This window comes from Pagrus pagrus, assembly GCF_965226575.1.
Source record: "Pagrus pagrus genome assembly, chromosome: 5".
NCBI lineage: Eukaryota > Metazoa > Chordata > Actinopteri > Spariformes > Sparidae > Pagrus > Pagrus pagrus.
In genome coordinates, this window is record NC_140189.1 from 6,289,983 (window position 1) to 6,307,460 (window position 17,478).

At 42.9% G+C, this 17,478-nt stretch overlaps 1 protein-coding gene across 2 annotated transcripts in view; it reads left to right on the top strand.

The window, feature by feature from the left end:
- The window catches only part of LOC311256850 (protocadherin-1-like), a 222,543-nt gene that overhangs the window by 96,794 nt on the left and 108,271 nt on the right, over positions 1–17,478 (top strand). For both annotated transcript variants that reach the window (XM_084352228.1, XM_084352229.1), the window contains exon 5: positions 16,523–16,742. In XM_084352228.1, coding sequence (XP_084208354.1) covers positions 16,523–16,742 — 220 coding nt within the window. The remainder of the gene's footprint in view (positions 1–16,522; positions 16,743–17,478) is intronic.

Sequence of the window (17,478 nt, forward strand, 5' to 3'; positions counted from 1 at the left end):
TTCCTAAACCTAACCAAACCTCGACAGTCCAAAAGCCATAAAAGATCATAGTACATTAACTGTTTGTCAGCGAGCTTTATTTTGAAAGTCAAACTGGATGTTTTCAAGTAGTTTTATTGTACAAACTGACTGTGGAGACGTTCACATGAATAACTGACTCTGACTATGTTAGATTGGATTGCAGCTTCCGGCCACTGACTGAGCTGCTGTATCATCCAGAGAACCTGCAAATATCACGTTAGCTGTGGGAACAATACACCTCTTAGTTCATGTAGCACCTGAGCATCCTTGTCTTTCTGTGAACATCTAACTCCAGTTTGAGTTCATTTGAAATGAAGAAGTTCGACCACGTCTGAGGTTTAACCAGCTGACTGCAGATCAGCGACACATGACCGAGGACATGTTAGAAATCCGTGACTCACTGCGTCTGCTCTATCTATTAAATACTAACGTGACCGGAGGCTGATGCAGTCGTTCTTCTGTTTGCGTCCAGGTTTTCCTTCCCGTTTCTGTCTTCATCCAGATGCTGTTTGTTCCCACAGCAGAAGCCCCTCACTCCCAAACACCCGACACGCTGCAGCGGTCCGTCAGCGTTTTACTTCCCTCTATTGTTTCCAGACAATCAACCCGACCTGGACGACCCCCCCCACCCCTGCTCCTTTCAGCTGTGACTATTTTTACTATTCACACACACTCGCACATGTATTGTAATACATACACATGGGCCCTCACCTCCCCCAGGCGCTCACCTGCGCACACACACACACACTGAACACACACACACACTGAGCTGAGCTGTAGGCATACGTCCTGAGAGTCGCTGTGATTTATGACCTCCATGTATGAGCGAGGGGGGGCGAGCCGTGAAGAGGAGGAAGATGGAAGTGAAGGAGAAACTGGAGCTTATAGGATGATGACTGGCTGTGTGTTCAGTGTGTGTGTGTGTTTATATTAACACACACACACACTGAACATATTGTTGTCTCTGTGCTAAACGGTCGGTCCTCAGTGCTGCTGTTATATTAACACTTCACATGAACATACACAAAACATGTTACAGTTAATCCACTTATTCCCAATAATCCCAAATCTGTTAATGCGTCCAGTATGTTGTTTAATACACACAGACACACACACACACACACAGAAGTGACATCTGTTTATATTCCTGTGATATGTGTGATACGTGTGTGTGTGTGTGTGTGTGTGTGTGTGTTGTAGTGTATGTACAGTAAACACAGTGATGGTTACTGAGCTGAAAAAAAGATTTCAGTCAAGGTCATTAACAGCAGCAGCACCCGACAGCAAAGATGAAATGTAACTAAGTACATTTACTCAAGTACTGTACTTGAAGTACTTGTACTTTACTTGAGTATTTCCATTTTCTGCTACTTCACACTTCCACTCTGCTACATTTTGGAGGCAAATACACAGCTACATTTATTTGATAACTTTAGTTACTAGTTACTTTGTGGATTACATGCTGCATCAGATCTAAAGTCGCACATTTTAAAATGATTTTTGAATCAGTAATTAGAGTAAAAAAACAAAACACTGATTGCATGAATCGAACAAATGCTGAAAGTAATAACAGTACTATTACTGTTACTTGTACTTTAATACTTGAGTAATTTATTGCAAGAAAATTACTTTTGATACTTAAGTACATTCAATGTCAAATACTTTTACTCAAGTACTATATATATGAGTGACTTTTGCGAAAACAATGTTTTAACACCATATCTAAGTAATAGTATTCTCAGGTACTGTACTGAAGAACAAATTCAAGGTACTTTCACTTTACTTGAGTATTTCTATATTCCGCTACTTTATACTTCCACTGCACCACATTTTGGATGCACAAATTGTACTTACTTTAATTTACAACAAAACCTCATAACCTGTTTTTGTTACCTCAGAATGTTACCAACGATTAAACTTTGTACTTTTACTTTTATTTCTAACATGTAATTTGTGTGTAACAGTAACTATTTACTGAAGTTTCAGATGTATGCAGTGAAGTCAAAAGTACAACATCTCTCTGAGATGTGGTGAAGGTGAAGTAGAGGTTGGCATGAAAAGACAAGACTCAAGAAAAATGTGTACTTGAGTAAATGTACTTAGATTACAATCCCCCGCTGCTGCACAATGATCTAATAGTGATAAGAATAATATTTTCAGTAATCGTCCGCAGCGGAGGTCAGAGATTAAACTGACTGCAGTGTGTTGTGAGTGTACCTTTAAGTCACACACACACACACACACACACACACACACACACACACACACACAAAAGGAACTTTTCATGAAAACGGTTCAGCTGATTGAGTCTTCTGTTCCCTGAACTCTCTTCACTCTCTTCGCCTTTCAAATCTCGCCGTCTGTGAACCGAATTCGCGAGAGATGGATGAAAAAACCCTGTCATCCTGTTTGAAGTGTGTGTGTGTGTGTGTGTGTGTGTGTGTGTGTGTGTGTGTGTGTGTGTGTGATGGGCAGGAGAAAGTAAAGAAGAGAAAATATATCGACACTCCCCCCTCACACACACACACACACACACACACACACACACACTCTCCGCCTCCTCCTGACCTCAGCCTTCCAACACCCGCCGCCTCAGATAGACTCCATCTGTGCGGACACAAAGATTGGCAGCAGGACTTCAAACCAAATGTTTGTGTGAAAAAACTTAAAAAACTTCAGCTCCTCCTTTAAGAATACGGATCTTTAAAGTGTCTGCGAGCTTCCTGTCATGTTTTATACAGTGTTCAGATTTTAACGTTGGCAAAAAACAAGTCGTTCATTTAACCGAGCAATCTGTTATTTCTTTAACAAGTGCAGGTAACTCATTAAAGGTAAGTTGTAGATAATTAAAAAGTGTTGTAGGAAAACGACTCTGCTTCTGTTTCCTGGTTGTTGTCGCTGTCAGGCCGACACGGACAAAACTACAATGGCGGCTCGTCAAGAGGTCAGAGTCGCTGCTCAGACACTGAACGCATTCCTCAACAGAAAACACATCTTCCTCTCTCGACGAGAGTTTGTTGGTAGCGTTCTCCTACTGTTGATCTGATTGGTTGAAGTTAGCCCGTGATGAACGGTGAAACGCAGATGGTCGGTCCGATCACCTGCCAAGTGCCCGACCTTTTTACAAACCGTTTCCAGGAAAGACTTCTCAGATGGTCCATGTGTAACAAACCATCTGGTGCGTCAGGTTAACAAGAAGCAGCATCGCTTCTCGAGTCTAAACTTGTGACGAGTTGTGAGTGAGGTGTTGTTGTTGATTGATGGATTTTTTCAGATAATCTCACAAACAGAGAACAGATCAACACGAGAGTTAGTCCAAATGTTCCTGAATCCTGACGCTGAAAGTGGAATATCTGATCTCCACTTGGTTCGAGTTTGAAGAAGATCTTGTTTTGGCTTAAAATACAAGGTTTTATCAGCACAAACACGGCTGGAAAACGTCCTGACGGTTCACTGTTTCAGAAACGGATACTTCTGAATACTTGAAACTGACCCACTTCATACGTCGTCCCCTGAATCCAGCAGATAATTGTGATCTAACGTCTTCCAGCTAAAATTAGGAGGAAAAAGAACATTTTTTACACGGCAGAAGTCGTAGCTTCATACAGAAAACTGGGAAATCAGAGTTTCTTCAGTTTTTCTTCTTCTTCCCTGTCGAAGCTGGACGACAGCTGAACAAAATCAAAACCAAATCTTCTTGCTCACATCTCTCCCTCTCCGTCTTTTTTATCACTCCACCTTTCGCTCATTCTTTTCATCCTCCCTCGCTCCATCCTGGAGCCAATTATAACCTGCTGCAGCATTCCTGACTGCAGGAGGAGGAGGAGGTGGAGGTGGAGGAGGACGAGGAGGAGGAAGGGAGGTGTTTTTAGGGATTAACATACCAGAGCTGTCAGCTGTAAACCACTTCATCCCATTTTTTTTTTTTTTTTTTGCTGTTTTTTCAGCCTCAGTTGAGTGTGAAGTTATTTTCCTCCTCGTTACGAAACATAGGGAAATACAGTTTACAGTACATCACATGACATGCACATCCATAAACATGACCTGAGACCACACACAAACTGTCAGGAATGAGTGGAAATACATGTTAATGCATGGAAACACACAGAAGACAATATGTAATTATTCAGATTATGTAAAGAATATTCAGGAAAATGCAAACAAACAGAACGTAGACTGGCTTGAAGAAATGTCAAATCTACACACACACACACACACACACACACACACACAAATACACACACAAACACGAACAGGGACGCTAAGAGGTCAATCTATATAATGACGTCATAGTAAACAGTCAGAAGACCAGGAGAACATATATCCAATAGTTAGCAGACATCCAACATTTGTAAGTGGTAGCAGCCACGGCAGCGACACAACAATAAACGAAGAGGGAGAGAAGGTCCCAATTTTATGAGTTGTTGAGTTCGGAGAAACTTTATAAACTCTGTGGAACGCTGAGTATGGCAAATTTTTAATCATTGGTTCCTTCTTGTAAATTCAGCATTAAATGAAAACATGAAGTTGTTTGTCTCCTTGTAAAAAGTGTCAGTTTGTGGCAGCATGGCTGTACCAGCCTGTCTGCTTCTGTGTCTAAAGTGCTAAAGTCTTACCTGCCAACATTTAGCAGCTGTTTGAACACACTGTTTACACTGATTTCACCATTTACACTCCATTTATGAAAGAAGAAACATTTTATTGACCCTAAACATGTCACATTTTACTAATACACTAAACAGTAACCAATATAGGCTACTTCTTTGTCCCCGTGGAGAAAGTCCCCAGACTCCCTTTAAAAATCGCTCATTTTAGTGAGTTGTTGAGTTAGGAGACACTTTATAAACTTTGTGAAACGCTGTCTCTGACAAATTCTTAATAGTTTGTGCCTTTATGTAAATTTGGCATTAAATACAAAACATTAAGCTGTTTCTGTCCTTGTAAAAACTGTCAGTATGTGGCTGCATCCCTGTGGAGAAAGTCCCCAGACTCCCTTAAACAATGTCTCAGTTTAGTGAGTTGTTGCGTTTGGAGAAACTTTATAAACTTTGTGAAACGCTGTCTTTGACAAATTCTTCATTATTTGGCCCTTCTTGTAAATTCAAGAAATGTTCTACGTGAACTTCTTCATCCCAGTGATTTATGTGTTTGTTTGGATCCAGAGCGGAGAGGCGAGATCACAAGTAGTCACTGGAGACGTATGTTAATGCAAGATATGAATCATGTACTCAGATGTACAGACACACTTCAGATGTATTGTGTAGATTAACTTGAATACACCAAAGCTCATAAATGTGCTCCATATTTAAAGATTCTGCTTTGTTACACAGTTTGTTAACTGAGCGGCAGTTTAAAAACATCAGCAAGTCATAAATGCTCGTACATACAAAAATACAGCAACCGTGCACAATGTGACACCGTCACCCCCCCGCTCATTGACTGAGGGTCAGTTCGGGGGGTTTTCCTGTCCGCCCGTCACCCATCAGCTCTGCGTTCACTGTTGTCAGTGAGTTTGAACGCCGCGTGAGAGAGCAGCGAGGCAGCAAATTGAAAAATACAAACTGAAGAAGATTTATTCATTTCTCTGATCTGTGTGTGTGTGTGTGTGTGTCTGTGTGTGTGTGTGTGTGTGTGTGTGTGTGTGTGTGTGTGTGTGTGCGCGCGCGCGTGTGTGTGTGTGTGCGCGCGCGCGTGGGCGTCACCCCCGAGTTCATTGGATTGCTGTGTCAGTGTCTCTGTCACTGTCAGCTTTGAACACAACGCACACACACCAGAGAGCTGTCAAGACTGCAGCTCTGTGGTGTGTTTATATATGTGTGTGTGTGTGCGCGCATGTGTGGTTCCCCTCTCGACAACACTGTAGTTTACCTGAGGACATGACTTGTGTGTGTGTGCGTGTGTGTGTTTGATGCTGGAGGTGAGTGTGCTCCAGAGTTATGGCTCCATGTGCTCGCCAGTATAACACTAGATTTACTGGCTCAGTGATAACACACACACACACACACACACACACACACACACACACACACACACCTGCAGGGCAAAGGAATGCAGGCGTACAACTAAACTCCGGGAACCAGATGAGAGACTCAGCTGACCTGTTTCATCTGTGTGTGTGTGTGTGTGTGTGTGTGTGTGTGTGTGTGTGTGTGTTGATGTGGGGCACAGTGATGCTGAGTGACAGATGCAGTGATACAGCTTGTTTCTGTTAGACAAAGACAAAGGAGGAAGGATGGAGGGAGCGTCAGCACATGACTGTCGTGTTCGAGGTTATACAGAGTATTGTACACCAGAAGTATAAATACTGTATGTGGACGTGTAGTGTCTGAATGTTGGCATCAAACATCCTCTCAGATTCAGGATCCTGTTTACTTATTCTTTGATCAGATTGTTCAAGATTCCCATCAATTTTTTGAAATTTTATCTTGCTAGCTAACGTTACATTCATGTTGCTGATTTGTGTGCGACATCCCCACATTTTGACGTGTTTAAAAGTTGGATTCCCTCCCTTTGGTGTCAAATGACGCTGGAAATGTAACTGAAGTCCTGCACGTGGTACTGCTTCTCTAATATCAGTGCAGACTAGCAGGGTAGGAGCATGGGATGCTAATGCTAGCCTATAAAGAAGGGCTGCACAATGATTTGCAAAATCATCGAAATTGCAAGAACTGCAATTATTTTATAGATTTAAATGTGTCACAAAACAGTTTCAATGAGTTGTTTGTTGTAGTGCTGCAGAGATGCTCTGGCCTTTCAAAGCTTGTTCTCCAGATGTAATAAAACATGTTAGTTTGGCAGAGACCGGGAGAAATCTGTGATGTAAAATTTAATATTCCATAATAATCGCCATCTCAATATCACTTTTTGACCATATCAAGAAGCTATAAAGCACTGCTTGTGTCCAGGTAATGAAGAATTGAAGTAATTGATTGATGGCGTGAAGTTGTAAATGAATTGGGGACGTCTATGTAACACGAGAAATCACCACAGCTGTAGACGCCATGTTAGAAACATCCGGGTGCGTCTGATCGACGCCTGCTGATGACGTACGATGGTCTTGAAGTGTTGTCCCATTTCATCACACTGGTCTGAGGAGCAAGGAGGCATTTGAAAACGAGGGGACGGGGTAAAAACTGGAGGTGGGATTGAGCCAAAGTCCTCCTCTGGAGTTAGTTGTGTTTAGGCATTTAAAGATAAATCTGATGTTATTCTGTATTTTTTTTTTTTACGTGTTTTTAGTTGTTTTTGGAGAACAATGAAGCTCAATGACAGAGGAAAAGTTTATTTTTAATACATAATATATAAAACAATATCATATATAATGAATAGACGGTCTTGAAGTGTGTAGAGTTATGATATTGACACTAAAACTCAGGTAAATATGAACAAGAAATGTTAAAGGCTGCAAAGGAAACAGGTTTTCTTTCCAATGCCTATTTTAAACTCTGGGTTCATACCAATACCACAAACACACACACACACACACACACACACACACACACGTGACGTGCATGTATTTTGCATGTGTTCGGTGTGTCTGTGCTCGGATGGGAACTCATTTCCCTGCTGCGGCTTCTTCATTTGGATTCATGTGGAAACTTTACATAGAGACACAGAGCTGCTGTTTGTGCGACGCTTCCCTGCTGCTCTCTGATCAATGTCCATTATGAGTCATCAAACTCTCTATCAGCATTTAATGAGTCAGATAAGACCGCAGAGGAAGTGTTTGGGTCTTTATTTGAGTTTCATTAATGACATCAACTTGATTTGAGGATGCTAAAAAGCCACAAAAGCCACAGACTGAGAGGTCTGGCTCTTCATCCTGAAGGTGTCAGATGGGAATAAGGTCAAGTTCTTCCATGCCAAACTGTGTGGAGTTCCTTTGTGTATAAGGGCGCTATATACTGAGTGGAGAGCACTGTTCTCTACAGTATTACATTATGCTGCAGCATTAAGGTTTCCCTTCATTAAGAGACACAAACATTCAGGTGTGTATGAGAACATTAAACAGACTTTTATATAAATACCGACATGTAACATACGTCTCGAAAGACTCGTAGTGGTAATTCTCTAAAACAACATCCTGTCCTGTAAAACATCTTTGACATGTCTGACACTGATTTTTGTAGCTTGAAACATTTCAAATAATTAACTCTGTGACTTTTGCTCTTGATTTTTTGACTAAACACAAAACTGTATGTATTAAAGGAAAACACTGTAGAAGCTTTACTATCAGTACGTCTCTTTATCAGTGTTTTGACCTCCATTTTAAGCCATTATCATTCTGTTTTCACCCTCTCACACACAGTATATAACAGACGCGAGGGTGCAGATTGAATCCATCGTAACAGCGATGAAGGTCGGTGATTAAAATCCAAGGAAAAGCAGCTCGTTGTGGCCTCCTTCCTCCGCACTAAACTGTTAATGCTGCACTCTGAACAGAGTTTCTGGAGAATATTCAGTCGTCTGCAGGCAAAATGCACATATGCACTTTTATGTAAAACAAGGAGGCGTGATGAACCATTTTTCCTTGAACCCATAGTAGCTGACCTTCATTATCATCGCTGAGGGAAACACAGAGGCCATGAATATGCTGCCGAATCAATCATGCAGAAAGGCAGAATTAAAGAGGCTTTAACTGGAGCACAATGCAGAGTTTAGACAAGATGGCTGCAAAGTGCAGGAGGCAGGGTGTGATCTGTGAGCCTGTCAGAGAGAAAATTAACCCGGCGAACCACTTTTTCAAACATTTTGTGGAGATAATATCACCCTCGCCTCACGGACATCCGCGGAAACCAGATTTTTACTTCGTTAAGTATGAAAGAAACAAGAAAATTGAAGCTACGGATAATTGTGCCAGATTTTGCACATTTCTCTTGGATTGTAGAGAAAGAGGAGGTCTGGAGGAGGAACAAGAGGATGGGGATGAGGAGGGAAAAGGATGAAGGATAGAAGGATGATGAAAAGGAAGGCAGAGGTAGCCATCAGAGGAGGAAGGAGAGAGCAGCAGGAGGGACAAACCAAAAGGAGTAAGAGGAGAAGTAGGAAAAGGAAGAGGAGGACGGTGGAGGGATTAACGGGGAGGAAGAAGGGCAAAAGGAGGAGGAGCAAGAATGCGGAAAGTAGAAAAGGAAGAGTCAAAGGATGATTAAAAAAAGACAGTGGAGGTAGGCCTAACTATCAGAGGAGGAAGGAGAGAACAGCAGGAGGGAAAAAATCAAGAGGGAGAAGAGCAAGAGAAGGAAGAGGAAGGCCGGTGAAGGAAAACAGCAGAAGGAGAGCAGGAAAAGAGCAGATGAGGAATAAGAAAGTAAACACTAGAGGAGGAAACGAGAGGGAGAGGAAGAAAAGGAGGAGGATGAACAGGAGAACAGGAAGGGAAGAGGAGCAAGAAGGAAAAGAAGGAATAGTAAACAGGAGGAAGATGCGTTGAATAAAGGTGGGAGAAAAGGAGGAAGACAATAGAGGAAGAAAAGGAACAGCAGGAGGACTAAAAGAGCTAGAGGAGAAAATGAAGGAGGAAGAGAGGAAGTAGGAAGAAGAAGTAGCGAGTGGAGAGATTAGTAGGAAAAGCAGGAGGACAGTCGAGGAAGAGGAGCAAGAGCAGGCAAAAGAGAAAGAGGAAAGGAGAAGCAGGAGGAGGAAGGAGAGGACAGTAAAGAGGAGTACTAGTAGGTGAGGAAGACAGGAAGAGGAGCTGGACTGAAAAGGAGCAAGAGGAGGTCTGATAAGAGGGCCAGGCCTCCTCCTGCTGCTGCTCCTCGTCCCGCTGCAGGAGGTGATGAAGGCAGAAGAGGAGGAGGCCAGCTGTGGGCTCAGATAGATAAGAAGGCCAGGCCTCCTCCTGCTGCTGCTCCTCATCCTCCTGCAGGAGCTGCCACCAGAGGAGGAAGAGGAGGAGGAGGAAGAGGAGGAGGAGGCGCGTTCACTGGGCCACATTGTTCAGAGATGATTAAAAACCAGCGAGAGGAGAAACGCACGACGCCTCGCTGACTGTTTGTCAGCCGAGACACGGAGAGGGAGATAACTGAGTGTGTGTGCGTGTGTGTGTGTGTGTGTGTGTGTGTGTGTGTGTGTGTGTGTGAGAGAGATCCTCATTACCTCCCTCTGTGGGAGATAAGAGTGTGTGAGGCTGCATTGTGCATGCTTATAAAAGTCTGTCCTTATCAAGTATGCATGCACACACACTCTTAAACCAAGACACACTCACACACACACACACACACACACACACACACACTCCCGGCCCACGTGAAGAGCGGCTGCCAGCGATAATTCGACACAACTGTGTTGAATCCGAGTGGAGACTGAATGAGGAGTGGAAAAAGAGAGAGAGCCCTAAAGAGAGAGTGGGATCCAGAGAGAGAGAGAGGAGGAAGTAACGAGGGGAAAGAGAGAGAGACAAACGAAGGTATAGAGGGATAGACAAAGGTGTGTGTGTGTGTGTGTGTGTGTGTGTATCATCCAGAAAACACTGCCCTGCAGCCAAAACAGCACTCCCTCTTCCCTCTTCCCTCAGTCTCTCTCAGAGTTAGGGTTGTGAGTACGACGCTGCAGGCAGTGATCTGAGAGAAGCTGCTGTACTGAGCTGAGCAGGTGTGTGTGTGTGTTTGTGTGTGTGTGTGTGCGTGTGTGTCTTTATACATATAATAATGCTCACACACACGTGAACAGAACATCTGCCTGCAGCTGCTGTTTGTCCTCAGACTAAACACTCGCAGGTTTTGTTTCTCGTTTGTCTCATTTGAGCAAGGCAGCGATTCAGCGCGACGCTTCGCTCTGCAGCTTCAGCTTTGTCGGTATTTTCTCAGATGATTGTTCAGGTGATCTCAGCAGTGATGTGGCCAAAAGTATGTAGACACAGCTGTCCTTATTTGTGATCAACATGCGATTTATTGCGTTTGAAAAGTCCAATGTAACGTGACATTCTCCTGAGGGCAGCTCTGATCATCGCTCCCTCTCAGAGTTCTGTCTTTGAAGACATTTTACAAACGTTGCTTTCTGGGAGATTTCACACCCGTTTTAGATCGGGTCCAAATGTTTGATCCATGAAGACTTTCCAACCGAGCTGGAACCCTCTCGAGTTCTTCTTTTTGTTTTATGTCTTCCTCTTGGATCTGAAGTCACGATGAATCTTCTCTCAATCAATCATTCTCGACCTGTGAACACCATCACCTCCAGCTGTACCGGAGTTTGGTAGTTGAGGCCTGCTGCGATCAGACAGAAAATAGGACAGCGGGGAACATTTTGGGTGTACGGTGAGGCAGGTGGTGGCCATTTTGTCCTCCCCGTGGCGGCAATCTAGAACAAGCGGAAGTCCTGCGTGGGCACAAGATGGCGGCGGGCGGCTGGGCGCAGGCTGAGGTGGAGGTTGTTCTGGTTGTTGGTCGGTCTTTATGTTCCTCCCCTCTGATCTGCTCCACTTTCCCATGGTGCATCCTGCTGAGGTGGCACTTCTATTTCCAGCAAACAAACACACACAAACACACACACACACACACACACACACACACACACACACACACAGAAGTACAGAAAGGGCAGAATAAACAGGGATTTGCAGAGTGTGTGGTGTGTTTGGGCGTGCTGGAGGTGACAGACAGGCAGGAGAGGGATCGAGACGATTTGATCCGCTTCATTTCTCCCTTCATGTATATATAGATGTGATTTATTTCCTAATGCTCACACAGCAAACACAGCCGAGGCAGCTGGAAGCAGGAAGCAGTTATTAATAACTCCTGCTTCTCCGAACACATTTCACTGTGAGACCGCTGCAGGGTCTCAGGTTGGGACCAATCTGAATATTTGGCAAACCTGGATGTGTTCTGTCGGGTTTATATCGGGAGAAACCGGCTGTACGACGCAGAAAAACCACTTCTGACTTCTTTAAAGTAAACAAACTGTTGTTTTCCACATTTCACATATTCTTTACATCACCAAAGCAAACTGTAGAGATGTGGATTTTTTTGTTTGCTTTCACAAACCTGCAGTCCCAGTAAGCAGCGATAAAACAGGTGTTTCAACAGATTTAAATAAATATTCTGCGACGTGAACCAGCTTGAACATAAACCCTGAAAAAATGTCACTTGAGTGCTGTCGGAACAACAAAGAAGTTTTTTTCCCTTTTCAGCTAAAGTTTGTTGAAACTTGCTGCAGGTCCGTCACACTGAATAAACCCAGAGAGCAAAACCTTTGTTGTTTTCATCCCGAGATGTTCAGTCATCGTTTAAAAATAGTTTCTGTAACACTTTATAACAAGCATCATTCATGAAAAGGTAAGCTTATTAATGTTGTTTAATACATGCTTAATAGAGAATTTCATTGTTTGTTAACAGTGAATAACTATTGACAGCTGGACGTCTGGATCAGGGGAGGATACTTTATGATTTCATGGAGCTGATGTAAAAATGTAGATGAGATGTTTTCACGCTGCATCGTTACCTGACAAGAAATGTGTCCAATCAGTCGACCACAGTCGGTTTAACGTTGATATCCTCACTCGTCGGCATCACAACTTATTATTATTCTATGAATGTAAGTGTTGCATCTGGACTGGTCGACTAGTCGAAGTGTAAACTTCAGTTAAAACAGCACCTGACCATCATCACTCAGATGATGCTGGTTGGATGTTAGCAGGAGCATCTGGATGGGGAAGCAGGGTGGAGATAGGAGTTGGTGAATAGTGACTGGGAAGATAAGTGGAAGCTGTGAGGTCTGTGATTGGTTGAGGTGAACCAGGGCAGCAGGAAAACACATGAATGAATGAATGAAGGAGTGAGTGAAGCAGGAAGACTTCTTGATGAAAATGTATTTTGTTTGTCAGTTATCTGTTCTTTGGCTCAATCCTATAACACCCCTCGTCCACTTGGTCCTGCTCCTCTGCTTTGCGTGCAGGGTGTCCTGATTCTTGCTGGGATCGAGGTGTAGGATGAAGTATTCAGGCCACATTTTCCTCCAACTGGAGGTTTTTCAGAGTCACTCTGATGTATTATGGTCCTTTTCTTAATAAGAAGCAGAAAATAATCACAACCAGTTTGCTCATGTCTCTGTAGCTAACTAGCCAGCTAGCTAACGTTATATTCTTATTGCTGACTTGTCCAAGACAGTCCTACATTGACAATGACAAATAGCTTTGTGATTCCAGAGCAAATCACCGCTCGCATCTGTTTTTTTAAAATCCATCGAGGACTACCGATGATGTACGAGGGTCTTGCAGGATTGTCCCATTTTGTGTGATGTTCAGTTGGAGGTGTGGAGTTATGTTCACGTGCTGGTGAGCTGAGACTGAACACACAACTGACAGTTCGACCTCTAGTTACACCTCAATACAAAAAAACTGCGGCCTCTGTGAACTCTTGGAGAGCCTCTACTGACAATAAAGCCAGGATGTGTTGAGTCCTGCGATGTGCTGAGTCCACTTATTACTGAGGAGCATCTGAATGTGTTTACCTGGAGAGCAGCCTGTCGCCTGAAGCACCAGGGATCTGCGCTTTTGATGCCTCAACTGTGTCCGCACAGTTTAAAGGACAGCTCCGGTGTGGCTTCAGCTTTTGTACATTTTCCATCACTGTGACATTAATTCAGCCTGCGTGTGCCTCGGCGCCGCACGGATACAGATATTTTTAAATCCGTTTAGCCGAACATCTCGGCAGAGAAAACAACTGGTGACCGTCATCATACGGCAGTGTTGCATTATTTTTTAAATATTCACAGTAACGAGCATGGGAGCTAACACGTAGCCGGTTGGTTTCTTGTTTGAACTCTGAAGAAGAAATATATATTATATATTTTTTGGTGAGGCGGTGAGTCGTTCAGCTGCTGCTCAGAGAAAAGTGACGATAAAGGCGTTAAAAAGAGCTCAGACCCAGTCTGTGTGTGTGTGTGTGACGATCTGCTGGTGTTACTGGTTCAGGGTCCTGACAGCGCTCAGTTGCCATGGTGATGGAGTATCTGCTCAGCCAGGGATGCTGCTCTTTATCAGCCCGGGCCGGTCAGGTGTGTGTGTGTTTGTGTGTGTGTGTGTGTGATTGAATTGTTTGACCGGGCATTGTGTGCCTTTGAATTAGGACACCATTTGTTTGGCAGCACTCTGTGTATTTGCCAATTGTGTGTGTGTGTGTGTGTGTGTGTGTGTGTGTGAGTGGCGTCCAGCGTCCCTGCAGCGCTATAGGGAGGCTAATTGTATTTTAATTACAAAACCATCAAACACACGAGTCAGACAGCTACCTTCCACCCCCAGAAACACACAGCAAATGGAGCAGTAAAGTGTGTGTGTGTGTGTGTGTGTAGCCGGCTGCTTTTTTATTAAAACCGTCTGCTTCATGACAGGAACGACTCAGCGGGAGACGAACTGAGCACATGCTGGAGAATTTCACACAAGTCTAACAGTCAAGTGTCAAATCTGATGGATCTGAATGTACCTAAATATAGAGTCATATGATACGAGATGTGAAGCAGACGAAGGCTTATAGTTTCTTTTAAGCTCAAATTTATATTAAAATATCAGCTAATTGTAAATGATATTGTTTTAATACAAATTATTGAACTTAATGCTTCTTCTTCTTTATGTGCATGTTTATATTTATTATAAACACACAGAGAAGCTTAAAGGTCCAATAATCTGCTCAGTTCAGGTTCATATTTTTAATGTTTACTGGATTTAATTAAAAAACACACAAAAAACATTTATTTTCTCATACTGTTCATTGCTGCAGCTCCTCTATTCACCCACTGTCTGAATACTCCGCTTTAGTGGCCGGTCTGCTCTGATTGGTCAGCTCTCACAGGCCTGAGCAGGCACCGCCCACTCCTCATCAGCCCTGTCTTTGTTTTTGCAACCATAGCCGAGCTGGGAGCGTGGCTGAATGTATAGTTGTGACATCATAATGTAACAGTAGTCCTGATGGCTCATTTGAAGGCGGTTTCTGAATACTGGCTATGTGTATTTCTACGCGGATACATTCACTGTATTTTTTTATGTTTTATAGTACTGTGACCTCTTTTCTAACCAAAGAAGACGCCAAAATCTCTCTTTCTACAACATGTGACTTTTTTAAAGGTGCAAGATGTCAGAATTTTAGTTTAAGATACTCAAAAATGATCACAGAATATGAAGAAATAACAGTTTTGACATTTTGTCAAGATATTTATGTGCTGAGTTGCAGAGGTGTCTACTGAGGTTAGCATGCTAACAATGTTGTATAAAGTAGACAAAAGTCATACTTGTTATGTGAAAGTCATAAAAATAGTACATGAATAAAAGTCTTAAGTCAATATATCTGATGTTAAATGTACTTGAGTATTTAAGTCCAGGTAAAAGATACAGTAGTATAGTTTTACACGTATTTATATGCTGTTTACTACGTGACGATTGATTATCGAATCCGATACTCAGTTTATGTTTTTATTTGATGGCAGATACATGTTAACATTTTAAAAAGACTCTGATGCAGCATGTGAACTCTAAAGTAACTAGTAACTAAAGTTATCAAGTAAGTGTAGCGAGTGGAAGTATAAAGTTGCAGAAAATGGAAACACAGGTAAAATAAGAGTACCACAAAATTTTACCTAATTACAGCACTCAAGTAAATGTACTTAGTTACATTCTCCCTGTGCTCTGAACTCCTACTCCCGGCAGAGTCAGCTCAGGACCACTAGCTGCACGGCTAATTGACTTAACTTGCTAACTAGCAAAGGGCAGCTACAGTCAGCAGCAGTGATGGGTTACTATGGAGACGCCTCTTGTTTGTCTGCAGTATGAATTGGACACGCACCTTTAAAGAGTTTTATCTTTTAATATGAAGGTCTTGTATTTGCAGGTTTTCGTGCACCAACACGACTCTGAGATGATTTTTTGCATTTGTCTAATATTTTATCAGTTTTTCTGATCCTGAAGACACACGATCACATTATAAGCGAATGTTCTGTAGTTTAAATGACAAACTTAAACCTCTTTTGGTGAAATATCTGATCACATCTTCGAGAGGGCTCCATGTTTTGCGGTTCACTCCACTCTAATGATCTGTGACGAGAAGCTGAACGTGCTGTTGGTCAGATGAAGACGTCCGTGTCTTCAGCTTTTATTTAATAAAATATGATAAAAGATTAGTAAAGGATAGTCAGAGATAAAATGACATGAAAGCAGCGATAGGATGAAGTGAGATGTGTGATCAGATGAAAGCTGACGGCTTCTTCTAGTTTGAGGAGTAAAATTAAAGTAAAAAATCAAATCAGTGAGTTTGAGAACAGAGAGCAAAGTAATGAAAGTTTTTTGGGAAGCGATTGTTGGAGTCGTTGTGTCTAAATGACTTCTTTAAAGTTATTTTTACAGCCTGGCTTCTTCTTCATGTCTTTAATCATTTGAACTGTTTCATCTGCATCAGATCACGCCGAGAGTGATTTTTAATAAAACCATCTCATACGTTAAACCTAACTTAAAGTGTCATGATGAGCCTTAAATGTTTGAGAAACTAATCTTCCTCTCTCCGTCTGCCAATCACAGCTCCCCCACCGCCGAGTGACCTTCTCCACGGCCAATCAGGCGCAGGACCTGCAGGACGCGTCCCAGCACAGCTACTACGACAGCGGCCTGGAGGAGTCGGAGACGCCCAGCTCCAAGTCGTCGTCGGGGCCTCGGATCGGCCCGTTGGCGCTGCCGGAGGATCACTACGAGCGGACCACGCCCGACGGCAGCATCGGCGAGATGGAGCACCCGGAGAACGGTAAGACCAGGTGGAGTTTCCCCTCCCTCTACTCCTCTTCTCACCTCCTCCATCCATCAGCACACACACAAAAACCAATAAACACTGCTGGCTTTCACACACATTAACACTTTCAATTACACACACGTTGCCCCGTGTGTCAAATCGCAGTGTGTCAGCAGGAATGTTGCATTTTTAATCAGACTCCCAGAATTCCCTGCGCTGTGTATACCTTCGTTAAAGAGGTGTGTGACCTCACAGCAGCACAACACAATCAATATGCAACATAATCAACTCCCATGGCTTAACGAATTAACATCCCAATTATGTAAATCATACCGAGTCCAACCTCCCATCAGCTCCACTTATAGATCCACAGAGGGAGGCTATAGCGGGGAGTACGCTAACACAATAATACACTCCCACTCTCCTCAGTAGTTAGCATTTATCAGCCTGTTATCATCATGTTAGCATGTTGATTTTTATCTTATCTGATTTTGTCTGCCTGTGTATCACTCACAGGACATCAGCTCTGAAGTAACTAACAATGCTAGCAGGTTATGGGAATGGTTAGCCAGTTAGCTGTAGCCTGTTAGCAGAAATGAGAACATGTGTGAGATGCTAATGATGCTACATCATCATAAAGATTCACCACAACACACACAGATGTGTTTTCAGCTTCACTTTTCTACGTCTTGTTAGCATATTGCTACCATGACTTAGCGTGTTGACTCTTACAATTCTCTTCTGATTAGCT